The 25,775-nt window shown below is 52.8% G+C and overlaps 10 protein-coding genes across 10 annotated transcripts; 7 read left to right on the top strand and 3 right to left on the bottom strand.

The window, feature by feature from the left end:
• Positions 1 to 323: 323 nt before the first annotated feature.
• NECHADRAFT_75185 (uncharacterized protein) lies at positions 324 to 2,538 on the top strand (the record flags this gene model as incomplete). Its single annotated transcript, XM_003053692.1, has 4 exons — positions 324 to 754; positions 1,179 to 1,317; positions 1,365 to 1,459; positions 1,512 to 2,538. 4 exons carry the CDS (start codon positions 324 to 326, stop codon positions 2,536 to 2,538), a joined length of 1,692 nt encoding a protein of 563 aa, XP_003053738.1.
• A 445-nt stretch (positions 2,539 to 2,983) lies between these two features.
• On the top strand, positions 2,984 to 4,177 carry NECHADRAFT_98907 (uncharacterized protein; the record flags this gene model as incomplete). Its single annotated transcript, XM_003053693.1, has 2 exons — positions 2,984 to 3,138; positions 3,197 to 4,177. 2 exons carry the CDS (start codon positions 2,984 to 2,986, stop codon positions 4,014 to 4,016), a joined length of 975 nt encoding a protein of 324 aa, XP_003053739.1. The 3' UTR covers positions 4,017 to 4,177.
• Positions 4,178 to 6,057: 1,880 nt separating this feature from the next.
• On the top strand, positions 6,058 to 7,941 carry NECHADRAFT_98908 (uncharacterized protein; the record flags this gene model as incomplete). Its single annotated transcript, XM_003053694.1, has 4 exons — positions 6,058 to 6,063; positions 6,225 to 6,229; positions 6,295 to 7,295; positions 7,351 to 7,941. 4 exons carry the CDS (start codon positions 6,058 to 6,060, stop codon positions 7,587 to 7,589), a joined length of 1,251 nt encoding a protein of 416 aa, XP_003053740.1. The 3' UTR covers positions 7,590 to 7,941.
• Positions 7,942 to 8,036: 95 nt separating this feature from the next.
• NECHADRAFT_98909 (uncharacterized protein) lies at positions 8,037 to 9,232 on the bottom strand. The gene has a single exon (XM_003054408.1). The coding sequence runs from the start codon at positions 9,132 to 9,134 to the stop codon at positions 8,436 to 8,438; it is 699 nt and encodes a 232-aa protein (XP_003054454.1). The 5' UTR covers positions 9,135 to 9,232; the 3' UTR covers positions 8,037 to 8,435.
• A 1,269-nt stretch (positions 9,233 to 10,501) lies between these two features.
• NECHADRAFT_90287 (glycoside hydrolase family 18) lies at positions 10,502 to 11,827 on the bottom strand (the record flags this gene model as incomplete). The annotated part of the gene is made up of 4 exons (XM_003054409.1): positions 10,502 to 10,591; positions 10,733 to 11,304; positions 11,381 to 11,612; positions 11,684 to 11,827. 4 exons carry the CDS (start codon positions 11,825 to 11,827, stop codon positions 10,502 to 10,504), a joined length of 1,038 nt encoding a protein of 345 aa, XP_003054455.1.
• A 3,356-nt stretch (positions 11,828 to 15,183) lies between these two features.
• NECHADRAFT_103202 (uncharacterized protein) lies at positions 15,184 to 16,976 on the top strand (the record flags this gene model as incomplete). The annotated part of the gene is made up of 6 exons (XM_003053695.1): positions 15,184 to 15,785; positions 15,840 to 15,999; positions 16,070 to 16,139; positions 16,187 to 16,204; positions 16,254 to 16,458; positions 16,511 to 16,976. Exons 1-6 carry the CDS (start codon positions 15,697 to 15,699, stop codon positions 16,974 to 16,976), a joined length of 1,008 nt encoding a protein of 335 aa, XP_003053741.1. The 5' UTR covers positions 15,184 to 15,696.
• Positions 16,977 to 17,639: 663 nt separating this feature from the next.
• On the top strand, positions 17,640 to 18,416 carry NECHADRAFT_75190 (uncharacterized protein; the record flags this gene model as incomplete). The annotated part of the gene is made up of 1 exon (XM_003053696.1): positions 17,640 to 18,416. One exon carries the CDS (start codon positions 17,640 to 17,642, stop codon positions 18,414 to 18,416), a length of 777 nt encoding a protein of 258 aa, XP_003053742.1.
• Positions 18,417 to 18,618: 202 nt separating this feature from the next.
• NECHADRAFT_57560 (uncharacterized protein) lies at positions 18,619 to 20,392 on the bottom strand (the record flags this gene model as incomplete). Its single annotated transcript, XM_003054410.1, has 3 exons — positions 18,619 to 19,737; positions 19,788 to 20,300; positions 20,360 to 20,392. The coding sequence occupies 3 exons, from the start codon at positions 20,390 to 20,392 to the stop codon at positions 18,775 to 18,777; spliced, it is 1,509 nt and encodes a 502-aa protein (XP_003054456.1). The 3' UTR covers positions 18,619 to 18,774.
• A 1,750-nt stretch (positions 20,393 to 22,142) lies between these two features.
• Positions 22,143 to 23,951, top strand: NECHADRAFT_90290 (uncharacterized protein; the record flags this gene model as incomplete). Its single annotated transcript, XM_003053697.1, has 4 exons — positions 22,143 to 22,221; positions 22,296 to 22,837; positions 22,874 to 23,641; positions 23,691 to 23,951. 4 exons carry the CDS (start codon positions 22,143 to 22,145, stop codon positions 23,949 to 23,951), a joined length of 1,650 nt encoding a protein of 549 aa, XP_003053743.1.
• A 417-nt stretch (positions 23,952 to 24,368) lies between these two features.
• NECHADRAFT_90291 (uncharacterized protein) lies at positions 24,369 to 25,359 on the top strand (the record flags this gene model as incomplete). Its single annotated transcript, XM_003053698.1, has 4 exons — positions 24,369 to 24,422; positions 24,454 to 24,556; positions 24,644 to 24,736; positions 24,806 to 25,359. 4 exons carry the CDS (start codon positions 24,369 to 24,371, stop codon positions 25,357 to 25,359), a joined length of 804 nt encoding a protein of 267 aa, XP_003053744.1.
• Between the last annotated feature and the right edge of the window lie 416 nt (positions 25,360 to 25,775).

The following is a 25,775-nucleotide window of genomic DNA, read 5'->3' on the forward strand; positions in this document are numbered from 1 at the left end:
ATTCATGCGGCCACTCATCTACGCGCCATCCCCGTCCTCCCAAAACTGGTTGGTCCGCGGCATGGATCCTACACTTTGTTGGTTGTTTGTGTCTCGGAGTTAGCCCCCCTGCGTTCTCGCCACGGACGTGCTACGTAGGACTTGAGGTCATGAGCTCCCATCATGGAGGCTGTGTTGGAGATTCTCTCTTCTGCTTCAATCTGTGCTTCCTGTCTTGTTATTCTAGTTGTATACAATTATTCTTCCATTTATTTCTGGTCAGCTGTGTTGTTGTTCGCTATTGATCCATCGAATGAGGTTATCATCAGTCTCATGAAGCCAACATGGAGACCGCCGCTAGCATAATCGCCTTTGTCCAGATAACGACCGAAATCGCAAAATGTGTCATAAAGACCAAGAAGCTATGGGACCAAGCCCAGGAGCTCCCCGAAGATATCCAGGCCCTCATCCTGCGACTCCAATGTCACCAGCCAATCTTTGACGCCATGCAGCAACAGCTGCAACACGACGATTCCCTCTGTTCCGTGCAGAACGACTCGCTTGTCCGCACAAACCTGGACTGCTGCCAAATGTCTCTCAAGACCCTTCAGAGCACCGCAGATGATCTTATCTCTCAGCTGAATGCAAAGAAGGGACTGAAACGGAAGCTGGCTGCCGTCAAGTTGGCGCTCGGAAAGGATGGCCTGGATCGGCTCAAGAACAGGCTAAGCGAGTCCATCGAGCTACTCAAGTTGTCTATCATGGCTTGGGATATGTAAGTGAAAAACAAAATCAGAAGTTACAGAGTTATCATTATCAGTATCTGACAATTTTTGTTCAAGGGCGGTTGCAAAACGAACTCGCGATCTCATGTTCTCTAGAGCCACGACCGAGATTCACGCACGTTATCAAGCGCCACAGCCAACAACACCATTGGCAATTGAAGCCAAAGATGGAAGCAAACAGAAACAGAAACAGAATGAAGCAGCAGCGAAGAAGAATCAGCCAACTGCCTTGGCACCAAACGAGTCGAAACTCGTCAGAACATACTCTCCTTCAAAACTAGGTCGATTCGCGTTGGCATATACTACAGCGACAGGTGCATGGCAGGCATACATCCAATGGCCAAGCTGGCTCTCGCAATCGGTCTGCGAGATCCAGTCTTCTCCGACACTTTGCGGCTGGACGTACAACTACAGAATGTATAACATCATCTCCTCAACATCCGATATCATAAAAAAGATCCGGGTGGGGGATAAAGCTGGGGTTTTGGAACTTTTCAATTCACGACAAGCATCTCCATTCGACAAAGATCAGAACGGACAGTCACTCCTATTTGTAGGTCAGTTCGTAGGCTTCTTTGAGCCTTGCTAATGAATTTACAGCACGCCGCAGATAGCAAGAATTTCGAGCTCTGTCAGCTCTTCCTAGGTTTGGGGCTCAAGGATGCATTGCTCGAGAGAGTTGGAGAGTCAAGACAGTGAGTTCAACATGATTAACCTGGTCCTGGAAGTGCTCTAATCCAAAACTAGGGGTGCCTTGACACCAACAGTGTTCAAGCCCGATAGAGACCATCCAGAAGCGGACTGGATGAAGATTGTCGAGCTTTTCCATTCCTACATGGACGAGCCGGAATCCAGCATGTTGTTACGTCTTTTTGACTACCAAAGAGAATGCGACTATGGCGATGAATACGTCAACATCTTTCGACAAAGATTCCTACCCAAGTTCTATACCGGTCCACTGAGATATCGCCTCGAAGCTTTCCGGCTAGCTTCGTTCCATTCTCAATCACCGGAAACTCTTCTGGGGCTCTTGGCGGAAAATAGACAGGTCACCAGCTTTGACGTGAGCCACTCGAGCCATGAAAACGTGTCCCTAGTCCACTCGGCAGCACTCGCTTTGGGCATACGTTTCGCCGACGAAGTTCTTCCCTACAAGAGAGGGTGGGCAATGTGGAGCATGGCCTCCTACAGCGAAGGCTGGAGTCTCCTGGTGAAGCAAGTGACCGCAGTGGCTTCACCAGAGGATTTACATAGCATTGAGAGTGTTCAGCCGTGGGACGTCTATAGCGTTCCGGCTTGGAAAGGGACACCACTTGTGTCAGTGATTGGGGGTGCATTATGTTACATGTCGCCTGACATAACCTTTTTCCACTGGGACAAGGTATTCCAAGAGTCCATCCGGCAGTGGGTTTTGGATCTTCAGGAGAGCGGAGTTGACCTGGAGATGTACGGCCAAAGAGAGGCCACAACGCTGAAGGAACAGATGCGTGGTGCTCTCGATGCAGACGCCATTGAATCGTCGAGGCACAGCATCCGGGACTCCCTGCCAACGGCTGCCGTCAGCTTGGCTTTCAGGAGGGGGCAGCGAGCTGACCGGAGCAAGTGGAATAAGAACCACTGGGTTCCGATTCGGCTGTTGGAGCTCAAGACTGGACCAACACCTAGTGACTGGCGTATAGTATGGGCACCCGAGTTTGAGTGGATGGCGTGCCAGTTCTGGGAGATGATCGAGAAGGAGGATATCGTGATGCCCGGATCTTGGGTTGACGTCTAGGCAACATCGGACAAGTGTAGTGCAAAGTATAATAAGTCATGTGGGAATAAACGCATATGATGAAGAACCTGACCTGATGGGAAAGCAAGAAAAAGCCAGGTGATCTCACTCATACAGATCAGCATCCTTAGGTGCCGTTGCAAACGCAGGTACGGGAGTAATGGATGCGTTTGACGCCCAGAATACGCGCTCATGAACCATGTCTCATGTTACAGATAACCTCGTCCAACCATTGGGCGTGCATGCTCATGGTCGTCATGCCATGCATCGCGCTACATACCCCGCCGGAGAGGCGGGGCAGGAGCGGCTAGGTATCGACAGCAAGTTACGACGTGCATCCCTCAGCAGGCATCATATTTCACCTTTGAACTCTCCTGATAACTTTAAAGCTCCCTTCTCTCCCAACCTGCAGTTCACTGAATCTATACCTCATTCAACTACAATCATGGTGGCGACACGACCCGCAGCAAAGGCTGGCTCCTGGTACAAGAGCAATGCCAAGACGCTGCAGGCAGAGCTCCTAAACAACCTGGCGGCTGTGCCGGAGAGCCTCGACGGAGCTTCTCTGCCGATTCCTGGAGCTCGCATCATCATTGCCCCGTGAGTTGATCTCCCATACATTTCGACCGGACTCTAAGCTGACGACGTTGGGTGCTAGCCATGCTGGGTATGAGTTCTCTGGTCCGTGTGCGGCTTGGGCGTACAAGACTCTAGACCTGAGCCGCGCCAAGCGCGTCTTTGTCCTGGGACCTTCTCATACCTACTACCTCGAAGGATGTGCCGCTACTACCTTTGACAAGTACGAAACTCCCTTTGGTGAGCTTACCGTTGATCGGGCCCTGGCAAAGAAGTTTGAAGATGCTGCCAGTATGGACCTCATGCCGCAGAGGAACGAGGTCCTTGAGCATTCCTTAGAGATGCACATGCCCTATCTCTACCTCCGCTGTCAGCAGACCTTTGGCTCTCCAGACAAGTTCCCCAAGATCGTGCCTGTGCTGGTTGGATCCAACAACGGGCCGGAGGAGAAGGAAGTAGGCCGTGCGCTTCTGCCTTACCTCAAGGACCCAGAAAACGCCTTCATCATCAGCTCCGACTTTTGCCATTGGGGCCATAACTTTAGCTACATGGTCTACTCTCCGACCAGCAGCCCCGGGGACCTGGTGAAGCTGCGCAGACAGGATCGAGCACCAGCCGGTCCCCCAATTCACGAGACTATTCGGGCCATCGACGAAGCAGCCATGGACGGCGTCAAGAGCGGCAGTCACGATGCTTTCCTCGCGACCTTGAAGCAGACCAAGAACACGGTATGCGGGCGACACCCCATCGGAGTCATGATGGCGGCTCTCGAGCTGTTGGGTCAGGAGCCGCAGTACCAGGGCAAGGGCCGTTTCCAGGTCATTCAATATGACCGAAGCAATCTGGTTCAGGAACCTGATGACATGAGTGTCAGCTATGTGTCGGCGTACGCTATTTTGTGAGCATGGTATAAGTTGTTTTTGTATGAGATTCGGATGCTTTTGGGCGTGTTTGGGTGCTTTGGCGATACGAGATGAGTGGTTGTGAAGAGTCGAGCGGAGTTTCTGTTTTTGGGATTGAAGCAGCGTGTGAAGACGTGGGATGAAGTATGATATGGGGTTGGAATATGGTTCTAGAGTAATTGACGTCCAAATACTGTAATGCAATGCAGTGAAAGAGAAATGACCATGTGAACAATTTTTGCCAAGCGGTTGAGGTGTGCATGCGTGATCGGCGAGCAAACATCAGCAAGTCCGAGCTGGAGCCGTCGAATGCGAGGTGTCAGCTTATGATTTATTGAACGCCAGCATGCGGCTGAAGTCTCTGTGGCGGGTTGATGAAAGCCGGGCAAGGGTGTGATGTGAGTGAGACGAAATCCTGCTGAGGGTGGAGCTGACCAAAGTCCCGAGAAGGGCATTTCTATTGCGAAATGCATGAACAGTGGTAAGACGAAGCCGTTGATGACAGCTTCTGTGAACGAATCTGGCCATCACACGGAGTAGAGTTTCCGTATTCCATATGAATCCGAAAATAACCTCGCAGAATCGCGAGCACCCTTGACACGGCATCCACCCACACACCAGATGCTTGTCTTGTCTTGGGGAGAGAGCCCCACGCTGGGCAGAAGCTTGGTTGAGGTTTGTTCCAGACCAACCCCGGTCAGTGCCAATCTCCAAAAAGGTGGCGTCCCTGGAGCTAGGAGCTGAGGGATTAGCGTGGGCTCGCAGGGCTTTTTCCGTGTCAGCCTACATATTGATGCGGACGTAGAGGCGCAGTAACGGTGGAGTTTGTTTCTGGTGTCAAGAATGGGAGTGGAATTTTGTGGTAATGATGAACATGATCATGACGCTGCTGCTTCACACGTAGCAAGATGCAGACTACAATACCAGACGTGTTACAGATGGCGAGGTTTGAACATCCATGGGATAAAGCAGCCGCGTGCAAATGTGAAACAGGTGGAGAGGCCATCCATCACCAATGAGAGGACCCTTGACAGCCAGTTGTTATTACTGGGGATCGTGGGACCTGACCCCTAAAAAAGAAGCACAGCAAACTGCCGCCCAAGCTCATTAGACAGAAATCCATGCAGGGCCCCCTCCCTCCAATTGAGCGTCGCATGATTGATTCGAGCTGTGTAGCATTTTGGGTTGCTTGCCCAAGGGGTTGGGGGCCTGGCGAGTTTAATCTTGGAGCAGTAGCAGTCCGAGTCGGCTTGCGAGATTGCGACCGTGACGGTCTGAGATTGGCATTGAGATAAAGCGAGCTACCTTGATTGAAGGCGTCAACTACGAGTTTTTAGGTCAAATTGAGGAATTATTTTGCGAATTGTCCATATCTTGATTGACTGCCAGGACAGCACTTGATGATGGGTGACAATACCTACGGACCATCTGCCTGTAGGTACGGACAACCGACTCGGGGCTTTGATCCATCCCCAGGGCATCTAGCCGCTAAAAAAGAACCCACCTGCAGCCCAGTAGAGGCAGTGAGCAGCAGCTGGAGCGCCCAAGCGCCCGTCCCCCAGTGGCTGGACCATGGCGCGCCTCCAACTCAGTGGCCACTCCCATGCCTGTTCATTCTCACACCGTCTGTCTTCCCCATTCCCGTCCGTCTTTTTGCCTCTTTCTTACTTTTCCTCATCCACGCCCTCGTTCCATCGCCCCCCCTTCTGTTGCACTTCTTCTTTTTCCTTTTCTACCTTCCCTTACGCCCCCCCTCATTCAAAGTCTCGACCTTCGCTATTTTCCCTCTCTTATTCTCGAGTGGTTTTCTCTTTGCTGTGCGACGAGATCTCGGGTCCAGCCACCACCGAAGCTTTCCTTTTCCCTACAATATACCCAAAACCTACAATACGAGGGAGAAGGCGAAAACACCAAACACGAACGATTCGAGCTTAAAAAGATCAAGCCCGACGACGACGAAACTTGCAAAGGAGAGCTTATTCGATCTCCCGAAACAAATCCATTCACAGCTTTTGAGTAGGGCTCTGCTCAGTCGCCCACCATGAGTGTTAGTCTCGCCTCCTATTCTGCCTACCTCCTGCCCCCAATCCCTTCGAGTGACTCCAACCAGCGACGCGAATTGAGTGCCGCAATTCGACCTTCGAGTCTCTAAATCCTCTAATCAACACGATACTCCTTAATGTTGATATTTGCTAACTTCATTCACAGTACGGGTTAGTTGTCGCATCCAACGCGTTCGATTTCGCCCCTCGACCCCTTTGCTGACGCACATGAATAGATACGGAAGACAAAATCCCTACGACTCGCCCGACACGGGCTACAACACTCCTACCGGCGGTTACGGAAACAATGGTGGTTATGGTAACAATGGCGGCTATGGAGGTGGGTACAACAGCCCTCCCGCGCAGAGTGGTTTCGGAGGTGAGATTGTGATTGAACTGGATATGGGACTGGCTGGTCGTCGTCCGTCATCCACAGCGCGCGCTGACACGACGCGATTCGTAGGCAACGTCGAGATGGAGCCCCTCGCCCACAACGCCAGCTCTTTCGGCCATGGCGACCCCAACGCCATCCTGAACGAGTGCCGCGATATTGACCGCGGCATCGACACTGTCGAGAAGAACCTTGAGGAGCTCCGTCACATTCAACAGCGAACACTCGATGACGCCGACAGCTCGGCATCGAGCGCCGCTAACCAGCAGCTTGATGCCCTCTCTGCCGACACCATGAGCCTCTACCGCGGCCTCACAGAACGCGTCCGCGTCGTCAAGTCCAACCCCGAGGCCCAGTCAGCAAAGAACAACCCTCACGTCACCCGTATCGACCGCCGCCTCAAGTCAGCTATCCAGCAGTACCAGCAGGTTGAGTCGCAGTTCCGAAAGCGCACCCAGGACCAGATGGCTCGCCAGTACCGTATCGTTCGCCCCGATGCCAGCGAAGCTGAGGTTCAGGCCGCCGTCGAGGACACAACTGGTGGCCAGGTCTTCCAGCAGGCTCTCATGCAGAGCGACCGCCAAGGACGCGCCCGTGCCGCTCTCAGCGCTGTCCAGGATCGTCACGCCGCCCTTGTCAAGATTGAGCAGCAGATGGTTGAGCTCGCTCAGCTGTTCCAGGATATGGACACCCTCGTCGTCCAGCAGGAGGTTGCTGTCACCCAGATTGAGCAGAAGGCCGAAGAGGTCGTCGAGAACCTCGATAAGGGTAACGAGGAGATTGGCGTCGCCGTCAACACGGCCCGCAAGACTCGCAAGAAGAAGTGGATCTGCCTTGGTATCTGTGGTGAGTATCGAACGTTTATGCAGCCCTATCAACGGCCAGCTAACTCTGCATGCAGTGGCCATCATTCTCGTCATCGTCATTATCGTGCTCATCTACATCTTTGTCATCAAGGGCCAGAACAACGACAACAAGAAGCGAAGCCTCGTCGACGACATCAACCGCACTCTACCCGCCATCAACGCCCTCGGCCGACGATCTCGCATCATGGGCCGAAGCGCAGACGACAGCGAAGCTACCGCCCTCCTTGACCAACTCACCAAGGGGCGGATGCACCTCCCTTCAATCCCGAAATAGGCGCCCGGAGGATAAAAGGTTGACTCCCCAAAAGTATCTTGTTTGGGCGTGGCTGTCGTATAGCCCAGCCATCGCCCCGTGTTGCCATCTTGAGGATATATACGCATCTGAAGAGAGGAAACCGATTCTTTGCCTCACGGCGATCATTGCCTGCTGCTTTTTCTTTGCCTGTCTCTTGCGTATTCCCTGCCCGCACCATGTTTTGTTGCTGCTGCCACCACAGCCCGATAGCCTGTCCTCATCTCTTTTTGGTTTTGCTGTTGTTGAAAGGATACAAATCGGGCCTCTGCGTTGTTCTCTCTGTCGCCATTCTGGAGTTTTTTCTCTCTTTCGATTTGCATTAGTTAGGGGCGTTTATACAGTATATGAACTTTTAATCAATCTTTTTGCTACGCCGTGTTTATTCTGCCTCCACATGTGAGAAACTGCTGTCACAACTAAAAGACTCACAATTAAAGACAACAAGGATACGCGTGATATAAAGTCCAATTCATACACCCAAGCTTGGGCCTACTTTAGTTGATCCAAACATCCATGGATATAGAGTCGAGATACTCGGGTGAAACAAATCCCATACGCCAAACCAATTTTACCCATACATCCATTCATCCATGTGTCAAAAAGGTGCCTGGTCCACCTGATAATCCAATCGCATCCTCTCTAGAAAACACTTTGTCGTTTATGCCATGAGAAGGCATCGTGTAAACTAAACAAAGAGGCCTTTAAGCATAGCATGCCCAAGTGTCCATCCGTGATGGGGCCAAACTGAAAGCGTCTCACAGTTGTTGTACGCATACACACTGAATACCCACAAAGGGTATCAGATTCCGGTAAGACGTCTCAAACTCATTCCTTGGCCTTTTCCTTTCCCTTTTCGACGCTGTCATAGTCCACTATCGCCTCGTCTGGTGGACCCTCGTCCTCGTCTACTTGCTCGTCTTCATGTTCTTGTCCTACTAGGGCGCGTCGCTTCTCTCCCTCGTCGACAACCTTTTTCAGCACACCCATACGTCGTCGAAAGTCTTCGGCGAGCACGTCAACGTCTTCACCGCCTATGGCACCGCTGCCGGAGCTGGGAAGGCTGTCGGGGCGCATCTCGACTGGTTCGCGTTCTACGCCTTCGACGCGGAGCATGAGGGCGCCCCCATTACGGCCGTCGTCATCGCCCTCGCTTTGTTGTACAGCCACGTTTGATGTTGTAACGGCAAAGTCCGGTGTCAAGCTCGCAGCCCAAGAGACAGCCCATCGACTCGAGTCTCCTTCGGGAGCAGGTACAAGGTCCACGACGAGGGCGCGGTCGACGGCAGGACTCGCCAGGACAGAAGGGTCGTCGTCGGAGAAGAGGTAGTGGATGCGGGGGTGGACGGTGGTGTTTGTGGTAGAGTTTGTCAGGAGCGCAAAGAGCGGCTCGAACGGAGGCATCGGGGGCTCAAGCGGGGCTTCATCTTCGGGTTGTTGTTGTTGCTGCTCGTGGAGGAGCTCGGCGGCGGGAGCGAGCCCGGAGGCCGTAATCGGTGGGGACGGATCCCTATCGGTGCCGGACATGGTGGTGAGGAGTGCGAGTTGAGGAAGGGTTGTGACTGAACGACGGTTGCCGCTCCGTGAGCATCTTTATGCGCTCAGGTACTTGTCCACCGTTGGTCGACCTGTCGAAATGTTGAGAAGGCGACAAAGGTTAATGTTGCTGTTGAAGCTTCAAGATGGTATCGACGTCCTAGGTAGGCAGCATGACGGAAGTAAGCTCCAGCCTTATCTTATCGCACGTGGATGATGCCCCATGCGGCCAAAAAAAACAGCTGCAAGCTCTATTAAGGTTTAGGTCAATTGTAAGGTAACTTTTATGTCGCATGCCGCTTTTACTCATTTTCAAGTATCGTGACTTGGCATGTGACGAGTACATGGACAAACAAAAACACCATCTTACACGCGACCCCATGCGTCTCAACGGAACACCTATTTTAGGAAACCCATCCATCTTCCATACCTCACCAAAGGTCAAGACCAACACCAGGCATACGGGAACCGGGAAACCCAAAACGGTCTCTCATTCTGGCGTCTCCTCGCATTAGATAGCTCCCAATCCCTCGTGGGGGCCATGCGCCGTTGCAACCCACACCCACTTTCAACGTCTCATCCACCACTCCCATCGTGTCGTTGCCCAACAAGGCTTTCCCTGCCTGCCTGACTTGTTCAACCGCCGATCCAGCTGGATAACCGACACGAGCGACCACCAGTTGACGCGGCGCTTCCTCTCTTCGGAACGGCTATCGCGTCTCGTTATACCCCGGCGTGTCCCGTTTGTCCGATGTCTCTCTCGATCCCCCTAGTGATGCACTGTAATCAGGACCAACAGACACAAGACCCGTCGCCATGAATCATGAAGAGTAAGCTGTAGTTGGAAGGATAATCAGGTTGGCAGTGAACCATCCGTGTCCAGGAGGGAGTAGAGCATCCAGTGCTTGCCTCCCACCCCAGCTGCCTGGAAGAAACGCCAACCCCCCGTCTATTGAGTCTATAACAATTCCCGTCCGTCATGCTGATGCCCATGATATCCCTCTCTCCCATTTTCGCGGCTCTTTCCAGAAGAAACAACGTGTGCCGACCCATCCCTGTAAGGCGTTCATGATAGTAAACCAACCAAGTTTTTCCCAAGCAACAAAGGAGAAAAGAAACCCCCAAAAGACAAAAGAAAAGAAGAAGAAAGGAAACGCCAGCAAATGCCCCTTCTGATGCTGTTGATGGATGATGATGAAACGCCGTCTCGCTACCGTCTAGTATGCAGAAAGCAGGCTGTGATCAAACAGCCCGCGAGACAAGGACATTGAACCGTCACGTCGTACCAGGGATAGCCATCACAGCTCCCTCAGGTAAGGAGGTTGAGAGGTCCCTCCTCCACGATGGTAGAGCCCCTCTCACGAAGAGTGCAAGGCGCGGAAGCCAGCCGCAATTAGGCTTCTCGACTTTTCTTTGGCGTCGGCCGGGCCGTTCCAGTAAAAGAGACCCTAGATGCCGCAGTTAGCGATCTGGTAACCAAAACTACTACCCAAGTACCCGGCTTGCATCCCGACGTGGGGGAAAGACACGTCGGTGGCTCGTCCAAGACAATGCAAGACACCGAGAACAACAGCCACTGGTCGACTTACCCCTAGTCCCTTTTGCTTGCAAAATCCAGCCTTGATCTTGACCGTGTCTGGGTTGTCGTACGTCACGAATCCACCGTCTGCGCCCACGCACTGCGCTGCCACATGGCGCTTGTCGACAACCTCCTTGCAGCCCTTGCGTGGGAGCTGGTTGTACTCAAAGGTGCCATCCTCAGCGCCTCCGACGCCCTTGAACTTGTGCCCAGCCCCCGAGCAGTGGAGAAAGCTTCGCCCAAATGTTGGGATGCCCAGCAGGATCTTCTTTGGCGGGAACCCTTTGGACATGAGATATGAAACCCCCGCTGATCCTGAGGTCTCCTCCTTGTTCATGGCGTACAGTTGTGAGTGGTGGCCTGCCTTTGGTGTCCAGCTGCCAAAGAAATCGTACGCCATCAGGTTGATGAAATCCAGGTACTCGGTCACCAGCTTCAGGTCGAGAAACTGCAGGATGGCCTTGTTGGCGGGCAGCGCCGCCGTGAGAATGTAGTGCTCCTCAGGGAGATGAATACGGATGGCCGCCAGCAGCGCAAGAAAGTCGTAGCCTTGCTGCGCATCGCACGGGTATTCCCAGGCAACTATCACGAGTGACACAGTCAGCATCTCGTCCGCAGCAAGACGAAAGCCTAAGACATTGTCTCAGCTGCCACTTACTGTCGATTCCATCCAGGCCAGAGGCTTCAACGAGGCCCCTCGCGGACCGGGCAAAGTTGTCACGCAGCAGCGTGTTAGAGGCCACTAGGGGGAAAACCTCTGACGAATTGCCGCCTCCAACAGACAAAACCACTCTAAGGTGAGGATGCTTCTGTTTGAGATGCATCAGGGAGCCCAGCCCGCCTTGTACACCGTCGACAGGCGCTCCAGCATCCGCCCATTCATCACTTAACTAGAGCAGGGGTCCGAGTCAGTACCGATCTTCGGCCGCCCGGGCACATGATGATGATGGGCGAAACTTACAAAAACACCACCATCGGCTGAAACACTGGCATACGCATAGTAAACATGGTTGATGCAACTGTAGTTGAGCATCCCCGGTGTGTCGCCCTGGTATATTCTGTAGTTGGGGAAGTAGACGGCGTTGGTGAACATGACATTGGACATGCTCGACGCAATCCGTGACTTGCGAGAAGAAGAACTCATGATGGGCGACTAAAGAGGCGAAATCTGGAAAAACAAAGACGATAGACGTTCAAGCAGCGAGTGAATGACCCAGAACAGAGTCTACAAAGATCGAATTGTGTGCGGATGTGTCTTGTCTTTTAATGCTGCGCGAAAAGGTCATGCTCCAACAATCAGCCCGATGGCTTAGAGCTTCAAGGTCAAGGTCAAGGAAGATGAATTGATGAGTTGGAGAACAAGGTTAGGCACCAAACGAGGCCGAGGAGCATCATGGCTGCGGTCAAGAAGGATTGGTCGACTATATAATGCTCAATGGATGGAGGGATGGATGGACGGCGGCCAGCTCATAACGAGCAAACAAGCCCGGCCGGGCAGAGGATCGAGGGCCGGCCTGGGCTGGGCAGGGCGGCTGATGCTGGTGGAGCAGGGTCCCGTCCGGTATCCAAATTACGGGAGGGTCCAGGATACGGCGAAACCATCCATGATGCATGACATAATTGCGGGGAGTCGTCGAGAATGTATGGATGATGAGACTTGTGCAGTCGTCGACAGTAAAGCAGAGCTGAGTGAGCCTTCAAGGGTCTTGTCCTCTGTCCGTCGGACCGCCTTGCTCACGGCTGTCATTAGTCCGTCTCTCCCAATCATTGAGCCTTGAACAAGCCTCGGGCCAGCCTTGGACCACGCCAATTTGGTCATGGTAAACCTCTGTAATCCATCCATCGCCAAATGACAACAACCCCATGGCGCTTGGCAGGCCAGTGCTGGACAGAAGCGGGACATTCGGGCGAGGCCGCTTTCTCTCGTTTCTTCTTTTCCTCGCGTAAAGGACTCACTCAAGAACCCTGCCCTGCCCTGCCCTGCCCTGCCCTGCCCTGCCTCTCTGTCCGCGTCACGTCCCTCATTGAGGAGAGGACGCCCGAGGCACCAGAAGAGCTGTCCCTCGGCCGTGCTTGGTGGTGGTTGAAGCGAAGCATTGATAATGACTGACACTGACACTTGACAGAGACAAGCCGCGGCCTCCCCGGACCACGATACAGCCCTGTCGTAAAAAGGGAAGAGGGAAAAAAGATGAAACGCAATGACAGGCCAGCAAGACGAGACACGTACATCTGTGCGTGCCCTTGAGCATTGCCTTGCCCACCGAGAACCCAGCCGAGCAGACGCCGTCCCGTCCATGGGAGATGAGTCTTTTCTTCGGTGCCCGCCTTTGTGAGCGTGAGTGCGTGCGTACGTACGTGCGGCGATGGCTACGGGATAGCGGGGTGACTCGTGCACGAGTCTCCCCCGTATAAGTCGCCGAATCCGACTGGCTCTGGAGTTTAGTTTCGAAAAGGCATTGTCGTGAGCCACCAGGGCTCGGCTTCGAACCAGGCTCGAACCGGGACCGCAGCAGGATCAGAGCGAGTGATCCTGCTAAAGAATCGGCGTGATCCAAGGGGTGAAACGGTCTCAGCCAAGATGGGACTTGTTCTCAGCAGCATTAGTGTTGGCTGTCCTCGATGTCTCAACCTCCATCTTGGGGACCGGGACAATCCACGACGCTCAAGGACATCAAGGACAATCCCAGGCGTCTAGGACCCCTCCCCGGGGCGAGGGGCCTGTTGTGCCAAAAGCGCCGAGCCAGGCCCAACAGAACAGCTTCCGATAAGGGCGTCGACAGCCGTGCGGCTCCACGGATTCGCCCTGCCATCGAAGTTCTGGAAGGTCGACGAACACTTGGAACGCACTAAATGGTGAGATTGGCTCCATAATTAAAAAACGGCCAGGGATGCTGGCCATTTGGGCGCAACATTCAGTGGAGTGAAACACCTTCTGTTCAGCTCCTAGTCCTTGCAAGCTGCTCGCCCTGACAGCCAAGTTGAGCCGGGACCAGGCTCTAAACCTCGCTGTTGCTCGCCATGAATCATCCTAATAACCCGAGAGGCCTTTGAGCCTAGGCCTTCTCATCTCCATCTCCCTCCGCCATCCCCGAAACCTCCAACCAAGACCTAGGCCCACTCGGTTATGAGTTCAGAAACCGTGACGTGCCGCCATCCTGCATCATCTGGATGTCAACTTGAGACCAGCCACGGGGCTAGCGGCCTCCAAGGTACACGCAGGGCAGAGTTTCTCGCCAACTGCCAACTCCAGACTCTCGCTCAGACGTCCGTACTGGCGTGACCTGCCGCCGGCGTTTCCTCCACATGGCTGGTATGGCAGCCCGGGGTTTAAGCAACCCTGCCGAGATGTCGATGTCTGGCACATCAGAATCCCATGGATCCTTGCTGGGGCGGCGGCGCTGGGAGACAACTGTTAGCGTCGTTTCCAGAAACCACACGGCCAACGTCCAATCCCATCCGAATCAGCTTGCAAAGCCCAGCAGAAGGAATTCTGATGAAATCAAATGTCTCGGTAGTGTGTGCAGAGCCCCCGGTACGTACTCTGTGGAGCTGTCTGACACGCTGTCATGCTCTGTTTTTCTGTTTTTAGTTCAAACGGCGAGGTGAAGCCATCGAGCCCCTCGGAGTGTTTCCCCGTTGCCGCATTCAGAGAGCTGGGTTGTTGCTTTATTTGATCCATTGTTTAATGCGCACAGCCTCGGCCGCGCCCCGGATGTACGGGTTGATTAGGCGCGCATGGGGCTCTGGTCCTCTTGTATCCGTGACGTCGTACCGGGAATCAATGTTGTGTGATGCCATTTTGGCGATCCGGAACCTCAATGTCAGCTTCGCACAAGTCCGAGATGATGTTACATTCAACATATGCAAATTTAACTGCTGCATTTAGCACAGACACGAGGGAGCTCTCCAACAGTCCTGTGTAGAGTACACCACAAGGAACTGAAACCAATAAGCTCACCAGGCTGTCTGCACCCCAGCCAACCTGACTTGGCTGCATTATCTTGGCCTTGAGCTGGACGACGCGCATACCTGTTGGCTGGCATGGGGGAAATAACCGATGTCCATTACCCGGTGGGCGGGCTGTCGATGCGGGACGTATCAAGGTTTGGCGAATAGGTAATGAGAATAGGAGACCGAGCATTGAGTCTTGCAGCATGTGAGACCGAAGACGACCCGCAAGGTGGTGGGCAGTCTGCGAGTCCTCTGCAAGTCCTTCTGCGAGGCTCAAGTAGACGACCTCGCACAGCAGTAAGTAAGCGAGTGCAGATGCATGTTTGCCCAACCCTGGTCCGTCCGGCCTAGGCCGAGTCACTCAGATCTACCCAACCGATCCGTTATCAGTTCTCGTTTCCGTTTCGAGGATGGATATAGCAGAGCTGTTATTAGTAGGTATCCGCCCGCTCAACTTCTGCAAGAATATACTTCAGACACTTCTCAGATAGAAACTCTCTGCACTCTGAAAGTGTATTCGACTGTCCCTCGGCTCTCCAGAAAGGCTCTCTGGCATTTATTCCGTACTGTGTCGCCGCTTGGGCCATGTGAAGCAAACAAACTCCGCCCCTCCTTTGCGCAAACTGAACCAAACAGCCGAATGGCAGAGTCCCTCCATGCGCCAACCGCATAACTCATCACCAACAACTGGCGTCGGTAAGTACGTAGTAGATCGTAGGGCACACCAAGTGCGAACCCCTTTGTCAAGGGCCAGTGTCGGCAGCCAAAAGGGTTCATCGGGGTGGGCCCTCCGTCATGGAAGCAACCGTGTAATCCTCATGACCTCTTGCATATGTTGATTGGGGTTCTTGGTCTTGTGCACCTGTCGCAGTTGGTCGTTTCACAGAAATGGCCAAGGTGGTGGCGTTGCCGCAACCTAGGGGGACATGATTCCCGCCGTAATAAAGCGTACCGAATCTCAGGTCGTCCATTTCCCTTGCCACCGAGTCTTTATCCTTCGCCCTAGGACCGTTCGACACGATGGAAGACGACGATACCCGCTCTTTCTCGCTCATCTCGACCGTGGGGATAGAGTCCGCATACACGGCGACAGATCAAGATACGGACGAGTTCGAACTCGTCTATGACGAGGAGAGGTCCGAATGTTCGCGTTGGGATCTGAGCTCGAGCTGCTCCACTTCGCTACCTCCAAGCATTCATGGCTTTGAGTACGAGTGTGGTCGACGGTATCACAGCTACATGAGCGGGCGGTACCCCCTCCCCAACGATAACGGAGAACAGCTTCGTGAGGAAACTGAACATGCTCTGTTTCTCCATCTACTTGTGCGTACCATGGCACACAAGCTTGAAGGAACTGTGGTCGGTTCGACTGCTAACGAGTCTATCACTTCAGAGTGGTAAACTCTTCTTGTCGGAGATCGGTGACTCTCCGCGAAAGATCATCGACATCGGCACGGGAACCGGTTAGTATCCCAGAATCCCGATGGCTTCATACTAACATTGACGTCAGGAACATGGGCCATAGACGGTAACCCGTTTTCGAAGTGTCTGTGCGAAACCATGGCTGATTGTCACAGTGGCCGACCTATATCCATGTGCGAGTGTTGTCGGAACTGATCTGTCGCCCATTCAGCCCGAATCGATGCCGTTGAACGCCCAGATGTTTATTGAAGACTGCGAGGACCCAGAATGGACACATGGAAACAACTTTGACCTGGTCCACCTCAGGGGGGTCGCTGGCTTCTTACTCGACCTCGATGCCGTGGTCGATAATGCCCACGAGTGAGTAACGTGATACCGAGATATCGGGGGTACATCGCTAACGAGAAGAAAGACACCTCAGATCTGGAGGGTGGATCGAGTTTCAAGAGTTCGACCATTCGGTGCTCTGCGACGACAACACCATGAAGGAAGATGATCCTTTGCGCATCTTCTTTGACACCTGTACCGAGGGCATGCGCAAGTATGGCTGTGTCGGCTTTGGTAAGCACGATATAAAGCAGTCCCTCAAGCGTGCAGGCTTCAGGCGCATCCAGATGGTGACCAAAAGAGTTCCTCTCTCGTCATGGCCAGGGGAGAAGAAGCCGAGGACTGTAGGAACGCTGATGCAGGCCAATATCTCGGAATGTCTCGAAGCATTTGCGGTCAAGCCATTGGTTGCCCTGGGAATGACACCAGAGCAGAGACACGAAATGGTGAGCCGTGCTCGCGAGAGTCTCCTGGACAGTTCAATTCGTCGGTATGTGAACTGCTATTTCTACATGGGTCAGAAGGTCCAGCGCAGTCGTGTTTCGATCTGAGCTCTCACCTTTGGTCCATTGTGATGATTAGTACTTTAGATTAGGCGGCAGGGCAATAGGGAATGAACTTAATGATTGACGACTTATCTCTTGAGATTGATGGAGGTTCCAAAGATGAACGTGGGGGTTGAGATCATGTTGATGGTCACAAGACATAGCAGGAAGGTACGGGCGAGGAACGGAACAGGGACAGTTGCCAACATTGGGCAACAGTGATGGACCAGCAACTGCGTCGCTCACATGTTTCTATTGACTTGAGTTCATTAGTGTGTTAGCACAGGAGAGTTTTTATACTCCAATTTAATAACTGATTTTATGAAGCTTGGATAGTCACATCTCATGCGACAGTTGAGCTCTCATACCCCCCCAAATTGTTATGGAACTGGAGCTGGTGGTGGCGCCAACTAGCGGCGATCTTGGTCGCTGACAAAGGTTCCCCACACCGCAGGCGCCACGGCGCCTATCGTCACGGGCTTTGAAGCTGCTGGAGCTTTCTGCGCGTGGTGAAATTGTCAACCTGAAGCTCGACCTCGACATCAACACCAAGTTTCTCTCCCCACCGCAAACCATACCCAGCACTCGCGCTCAAGCAGCAACTACGCATTGATATTGAGATACAGAGTCTACTCCTGTGCCGATAAAGGCCTCGGCCTTCTGCCCAACATGCCCGCCGCAGTCGAGTCTGCCGCATCCGCCATCCTCAATCACTCGGCGACCTCCTACAACTTCCGCTTCTCGCCCTTCCTCCGGCGAACATACCAGGTCGGCCTACCCCCCGACCGTCCCATCTGCAAGGCCTTCCAGTCCGGCCACTGCCCCAACGGCACGCGATGCTCCGAGCGCCACGTCTCCGATGCCAAGACGGCGCAGCCCACGGGCGGCCTCAACTCGCTCGTCTGCAAGCACTGGCTGCGCGGCCTGTGCAAGAAGGGCGAGCACTGCGAGTTCCTTCACGAGTATAATCTGCGCAAGATGCCCGAATGCAACTTCTTCATGCGCAACGGATACTGCTCAAACGGCGACGAGTGCCTCTACCTTCACATCGATCCTCAGAGTCGGCTGCCGCCCTGTCCTCACTATGATATGGGATTCTGCCCGCTGGGACCCAACTGCTCAAAGAAACACGTTCGCCGCAAGCTTTGTGGCTTTTACCTTGCCGGTTTCTGCCCAGATGGTCCGGATTGTAAGGAGGGCGCACATCCCAAGTGGTCCAAGAACCTGGAGAAGCCGACCCTCAAGTCAGAGGAGAAGAAGGACGAGGATGTTCGGATGGAGCTTCCACGAGATGATGAAATGGACAGGCCGCGCGAGCAGCAGAGAGACAGAGATCGCGACCGTGACCGGGATCGGGACAGGGATGATGGAGGCAGACACGGCGGTCGACACGGAAGAGGAGGCAAATGGCGCGGCAGGGGACGATTCCGTGGAAGAGGGCACTAAGGATCTAACAAACATGGAAGAGAAAGCGAATGGCGCAGACGAGATTTCTAAGGATATGGTACAAAAGGCTTCGTCTACTTGGTATTTTAATGGCAATGATACCCAATTAGTTCTTGGGCCTCGGGTTTCTGAGGAGCATGTTGCAAATTCAAGTGATGATGACATGAGAAGAGAGTAAACCAATATGTATTTTCACCAATCTTTGTGCGAGTCGTGCTGTTTTTAACATAACATAATCATTGGAGTCGTGACGGCGTCTATTGTAGCAGAACGGATCCTTATTTCATGTCCCATCGTTATTTGCGGTACACATTAGATCCATTAAATGACCTGTGTAGAATCATCAAGGGTTCCTCGTTCAAGAGGTCTCGGATGTCTGAGGGGTCCAGAGAGCTCCCTCGGCTTCATGAGCGCCACCCCAAACGTTGGACTCGGGTGGAACGGCGACAAACTCGGTCGATGTCTCTCCTCCCTCGGTGTCTCCGTTCTCGCTCTCCTCGTCAGCCTCGGAGCCCTCGTACGAGCTCGTCTTCCAGGTGGACAGCTCATCCACACGGCGGATTCCCATCATCCACGAGACAAGGCTTCTGGGGGCCCATCGTCCGACAAATCCGTAGACGCTGGCGCCAAGGCCGACACGCACGGAGTCGGCAATGATGGAGCCATCAATCACATCAAAGACCGAGTTGTGGAGGCTTCGCAGAGAGCTGCCCCTCAGGCCGCGGATACGGCCTCCCGAGATGGCAGAGCTGGTCTGTGCCACAAAGTTTTTGGCATAAACATGTCGGGCACCCTCAGGCCAGACGAGAGGTGACTCAGGGTTTCCAGACTTGATAAGACCTTGCTGGCCATGGCCTCGAGCGGGAACAAAGCTGGAAAAGTCAAAGGTACCGAGTTGCATGTGGGTAACGGGGATATCAAGAGGTCGAAGTTCGGCAGTGAGAACCTCGGTAAAAGCAGAAAGGGCCGAGCAGACAGTCGCCTCGGGGGCGTGGAAAGGCGGGTTAATGGACGAGATGATGGAAGGCGTAAACACAAGGACCTTGGGAGGGACCCATTTCTCCCCGATGGGGTTCAGGCGCGAGGTGAGGAGGGGCAGGAAGGCCTGGATTGTGAGGATCGGCTGGAGGAGGTGGGTGTTGAACAGGTCGGCGAAGCTGGACGGGGGAATAGTGGCGATGGGAGAAGTCTGGTAGTGGAGGCTTGGGATGAGAATGACAGACTTTAGAGTGAGCTGGTTGGGCTTCATTCCGGGTCCAGGAGCTTGAGGGGATTGGAGGAAGAGAGCAAAATGTTCGATGGCAGCGCCGGCATTGGGTGGCTGGGGTCAGTGTCAGCATTTTGCTTCGATATCAAAATCAGCAAACTCACGTCGGTGGTGTCAATACCCAAGGGTCGAATATCGGGTCTCTTCATGGCAAGGACCATGCCCTCATCCTCGGCAGCGTTGCAGACAACGTAGACCATGAATCCCCGCCTCTCCATATCCAGAGCAAGAGATCTTGTCAAGGGCAAGCTCGGCGAGCCAGCGATGACGATAACCTCTGTACGGCCGCCATTCCTAGCCCTCTTTGCTCTCCTCGTCTTTCTGCAAGACCGAGTCGCCTGGTAGCCCTTGTAGATGCCGGCTCCGCACGCGACCACGAAGATGCCCGTCAAAATTTTATGCTTCACCGCCCAGTCTACCAGCCTCTCGCCGCGAGACAGGGAAACGATCTCGACGACAGGCTTCAAGGGAGGCGTAGGCCTCACGGACTCGGGTATCCATTCCGACGTTGAGAGATTTTCCCTGACGAGTTCGGCGGCGCGGTCGACATTTTTTTCGATTATGCCGGTAACAGTGTCGGTGTACTGGCGGACTTGGGGTGGGATAGCATTTGACAGCTGCAGGGGGTCATGGTCAACTACAAGAACATCAAACAGAGAAGCACGTCGCAACTTACCACGTCCAAGAAGTGCTGGTCGCCGGCCGACATGATGGCGGTTGGATGTCAGAGGAAAGATGTTTCAACTCAGTTCATATGACGGTCGGTATTGGATTGGGCTGCTTCATGCGGACGGTGGGTGGAGAGCTGGAAAAGCTTCTGATTGCCGAGTTCGCAGAGGTGTGGTGCACGGGCCACCCGATCTCCGCGTCGGAGATCGGGGCAGACTGCTCCGGTGGCCGGCTAGCCGGTAAGATGCCGCATGACTTGACCGGCTGCAAGGATGAGCAATGTCCTGTCAAGATGCCGTGCTAGATGAGTTTCTTAGAAAGGAGTAGGGGCATTCAGAGTGGTTATATAGTAGCCAAGATATTGTTGTATTTGTTGACGGTGATTCGCTACCTCTTCTGAAACATCTTTAGCACCAAAAATATCAACCAGTCCACATGGCATTAGGCTATCCAGCTGGGCTCTCCCAGACGATTTTGTTGTGTGTCTTTAATTTCTACTTTCCAGTGTAGTAAGCCAAAGTGGACTGAGAACTCATCTATCTATTGCATGAACTTGTTGAAACCTGAAATATCGTTGAATCTCCCAATTCATGCAGCAACTTGGCTTAGTCAGAACTCGCAGGATTAATATCGCTATCTCGCATGTGAAGGCTGTAAAAACAGGGGGGACCGACCAATTATGATAGGTTATACTCACCAAAATTAAGATAAGAGATTAACCTACTCTTGTATTATTTTTATAGAGTCTTAGATAGTACGTTAGCAATAGGGGATGAATATGCTCTAGCAGTCCCCGCGCAAGCAGGGAGATAAACTCCTTTTGGTGGATGGACCCATGACATGCGTCTAGGACTCTAGGGTGGGTGAGTGTTGGAGACACCACACTGCCAAGCGCCTTGCAGGTCTGCTTCGCCAACGGCACTCAGTATACCACGTGACAGTGTCGTTTAAGTTGACTGCATAGTCATGATTCCATTTTCCTGCCATGCTTTGCACTTCCCGTCTTACGTAACGTGCACTTTCAGGCTGTTCAAGTCAGAGATGGGAGTAATAGGTGATAGGTCTGTGTGCAATGGGTATTTCTGTGTGAACAACGACCTTCCTCCTTCGCAAATCACGAAGCACTCTGAATCACTGTTGGCCAGCGAGTTCCTCATGCTGGAATCGTTATCATTCAGCGAGTGCGTGTAAACCATGGATGTCTAGCCACAGGGGATCAACTACAAGATAAAGGGCGTGAAAGTGGATTGGTTTCGTCTCCACAAGACACCAAGATTTGGAATTCTCATATCATTCCTCTTTTCACTCAGATACGTGAAATGGTAAAAGAGATGTTGGAATGAGAATTATTGAAGATTCAATCCAAAAGAAAAATTAAAATATCCTTATTTCTCTGTACAAGACCTGAGACTCCAAGATTGACTATCATCGGACCTTTATCATCGGACGCCTCCCTATCTCGGCGTGGGGACGACTGCCGGAAAGCGGAGCACGGCCCCTCTAAACAGACGGCAGAAGCGGAGATGGACTGCGGGGGAGCCAATGGCCCAGTGGTTATCAGCGGTTCCACCCCGGCTACCCAGGCCGGATCGGAGCCGGCGACTCTTGCCTTTATCTTGATACCCCGTGACCATCTGCCTCTTGTCCAATCCTCTTATACAGGTTTCATTGATCTTGTCTTTTCTTCAACTTATTCCCGTTCAACTCTCAAATTTCCTTGAACTTCTTCCTCTATCTTGCTTGCCCAGTCTCACTCTTGTTTGTCTATACCCGGCCCCACATACACAACCATGTTTCTCTTGGACTATCTACAACATCGGCGAGATTGGTCAGTCTTTCTTTTAGATACTATATCCATCTTCTATACGAGTTATCCGAATTCACACTTAACTAACACCATCTTAGTCAGTTCAAACAAGAACAACGTGTAAGCCGTATTCAAGGCCTCACATCCTACCATGCTCCCTTCAGTGTCTTGGACCGGGAAATCGTCAACAAGCCCATTGAGGAACTAGTTCAAGACGTACAGAAGGATCCTAGCAAGGCCACAGACTACCTCCACACCTATGGCAAAGTTGCCCTCAAAGCACATGAAAAGACCAACTGTGTAACAGAGGTCTTGCTTTCCTCTGCTGAGGAGTGGCTTGCTGATGGTTCCATCAACTTCAAGGGGCCTCTGGCTGGCATCCCTGTGAGCTTGAAGGACACAATCGAGGTTGCTGGCTATGACAGCACGGTCGGAATGAGCACATATGTGGGGAAGCCTGTCAAGGTTGATGGCAACACTGTGAGGATGCTCAAGGACGCTGGTGCTGTGCCATATGTCAAGACCAACGTGCCCATTACACTCCTGAGCTTCGAGTCATCCAATGATATATGGGGAGAGACTTCGAACCCTTACAACAAAAAGTACACCGCGGGCGGCTCTACTGGAGGCGAGGGTGCTCTTCTTGCTCTCGGCGGCCGTATCGGTATTGGAAGCGATGTCGCCGGAAGTGTTCGCTGCCCAGCCCACTTCTAGGGAATCTATGCTCTCAAGTGTTCGACTGGAAGATGGATGAAGACAGGCGTGGTAACTAGCATGCCCGGTCAGGATGGTGTACCAGCAGTCTACAGCCCCATGGCACGAACCCTGAACGACTTGACGTACTTCACTCGATCAATCATTCAAATGAAGCCTTGGACTTACGACTACTCCTGCCACCCTCTTCCCTGGAGGTCAGATGTTGAGCAGGATTTCGCGGAAAAGAAGAGTCTCCGAGTTGGCATTCTTCGAACCGACGGCGTTGTGGATCCAAGCCCTGCCTGTAAGAGAGCTCTGGAAATCACTGAAGCCGCTCTTCGGAAAGTAGGCCATGAGATTGTTGAGATCGACCCTCCTTCCCCGTATGAAGCTCTGTGTCTCGCATCGATTCTCCTCTGCAGCGACGGTCTAGAGACAGTCAAGTCGTTCTTCCGATGGGGAGAATGGAATGATCCCGGCGCAGCTCAAATGACCTTCTACTTTAACCTACCTCGACCTCTCAAGTACCTGCACTATCTATGGGTCAAGTATATCCGACGAGATTCTATTTGGGCTGGACTCTTGCGCAACTGGCATCCCCAGTCTGCAAGCGAAATCTGGGGACTCAACGCTAAGCGCGAGTTGTATAAGAGGAAGTGGTTCGACTGGTGGGACAAGTCTGGTGTAGACTGCTTGATTACCCCTCCTAACGCGACTCTGGCTGTTCCTCACAAGGGAATGCATGACGCCTGCAGTAGCTGTGGCTACACGTTCTTGTTCAACTTGGTATGTTGCCCCGGCTGCACTTTCATTGCGATAGGCTAACCTGCTATAGCTCGACTACTCTGCTGGTGTCTTGCCAGTAACACATGTTGACAAAGCCAAGGATCAACTGCCAGTCGGGTTCAAGCTAAACAGCCTAAATGGTATTGCACAGGGAGCGTACAAGCTTTACGATGCAGACGCCATGCATGGCTTGCCCGTAGGTGTCCAAGTTGTTGGTCGCCGACTAGAAGAGGAAAAGGTATTGGCAATTATGAAGAGAGTGGAGGATGCTTTGGGTGAAGATAAGTTCCCCCTACTAGAGCTTGATTAAATACGGGGGTATTGGGTAGGATTTCCATCTAATTGATAGGTTGGGGTATACTATCTCGGAGACAGATCTGGAGTGGCAGTTGGCCAATTCCACCGACAACCGGCGGGAATATGTAGCTAGTCCATATCATGACCTGACGTAGACAAGATTGACGTGCCGATTATGCCGGATCTATTTTTTAGCGAATCAAAACCACGTTTTAGGTCATGAAGTTGGACCGTCAATATCTGGGGGTGGAAATGTATTTTTGCAGGGTAGTTTCACGACTCCGATCTCGGCGCGAGCTCCAAGAGCTTCTCCTCTTCAGCCGTCAGCAAGCGACGCTCTCTCAGGTATAAAAGAACCAAAAAGTACGTTTTATCTGAGTACCAAGTTCCAAACACAATTGCTCGATCAATAACTTGCTACACTTCAATCATGGCTCAAGAAAAGGATATGTGGTCTTCCAAGGTGCATTTCCCCACTTCTTTGGTGATAGCTTCATCACTTACACGCGCGATAGGCCTACCAGAACTCGGCGTCTTTTGTGCCCAAGCTTGCGACAAAAGTGATTGGATGGCTGGATCTCCAAAAAGACGATGTCCTCCTCGATATTGGTTGTGGCGGTGAATATTTATCTCCCTTTTGGCAGACCCAAGCTGACCATCCAGATGGCATATTGAATGTTGAATTCGCCAAGATCCTCGCTCAAGGCAGTGGTTCGATGCACGGCGTTGATAGCTCGCCTAGCATGATCGAGGCTGCTCGAGAGCTCTGCAAGGATGCCAAGAACTCTACCTTTGAGAGTAAGTGCTCCCAGCATTATTCAGAACACAACTTTGCTATTCCTGATTCAGTATATTAACTGGCTATAGCTATCGATGCCACTCAGCTCGTCTCTAAACCAGAGCTCCAGCAAGGAACTTTCACCAAAGCCTTCTCCAACGCAGCCATGCACTGGATCCTGCGGCCAGAGGACACCAGGGCCCAGTTCTTCAAGGGCGTGTATGCTGCTCTCGCACCAGGTGGTACCTTTGTGTTCGAGATGGGCGGTCTCGGAAACGTCTCTGAGATGCGGACAGCAGCCCTTGGCGCCGTGGCTCGCCGCGTCGGAATGAAAGCTGCACTGGCCGCCGACCCTTGGTTCTTCCCAGACGAGACCTGGGCGACAAAGTTCTTGGAGGATGCAGGCTTTGTGGTTGAGCGGGCCGAGCGTGAGTGGCGGCCTACACCCGCTGATAAGGGTGGTGTGGAGGGCTGGATACGTCTGATGGTAAGCAAACTACTGGATGCTGTTCCAGGGGAAGTGGAGAGAGAAGCAGCGGTACAAGAGTGTATAGAGGTACTGCGTGAAGTTTGCCGGAACCCCGGAGGAGGAGAGATGATTTCCTATGTTAGACTGAGGGCGATGGCTAGGAAGCCGGAATGAGACGATCCTAACATGGACCTCGCCGGCATTATGGGAAAAAGGGCTCACTTCAGCACATGACAGAAAAGACCGGATGAAAATGTAAAAGAGGCTCCCAGCCACGTTACCTGGCGATGTCTGCTTCGACTCGACTAGAATCAAAGTGAATGAGCTCATGGAAGTTCGTTGTATGCAATCGTGATTAGTCATCGCCTAGAGAAACCGGGAAATTTCTAGGCTGATTCCGTCAGCCTCCACGACCTCTCTCCAACACTGAACGTATGCTCAACTGCCTTGAGGGGCAAACGGCTCAAGGCACCTGTCACTTGACGTGGCCAGTTCATCATCACTGGCGCAGAAATGAGTCGATAATCATCGTCAACTGATGCCCACACTCGCTAGTTAGTCGACATCACCGTCGCTTTCAGCATACACCC

The sequence above is a fragment of the Fusarium vanettenii genome (genome assembly GCF_000151355.1).
Source record: "Fusarium vanettenii 77-13-4 chromosome 1 genomic scaffold NECHAsca_1_chr1_3_0, whole genome shotgun sequence".
NCBI lineage: Eukaryota > Fungi > Ascomycota > Sordariomycetes > Hypocreales > Nectriaceae > Fusarium > Fusarium vanettenii.

Bases quoted from the DNA above. Each gene is read 5' to 3' on its own strand.
- NECHADRAFT_98909 (XM_003054408.1), bottom strand. From the start codon at position 9,134: ATGTCCGGCACCGATAGGGATCCGTCCCCACCGATTACGGCCTCCGGG.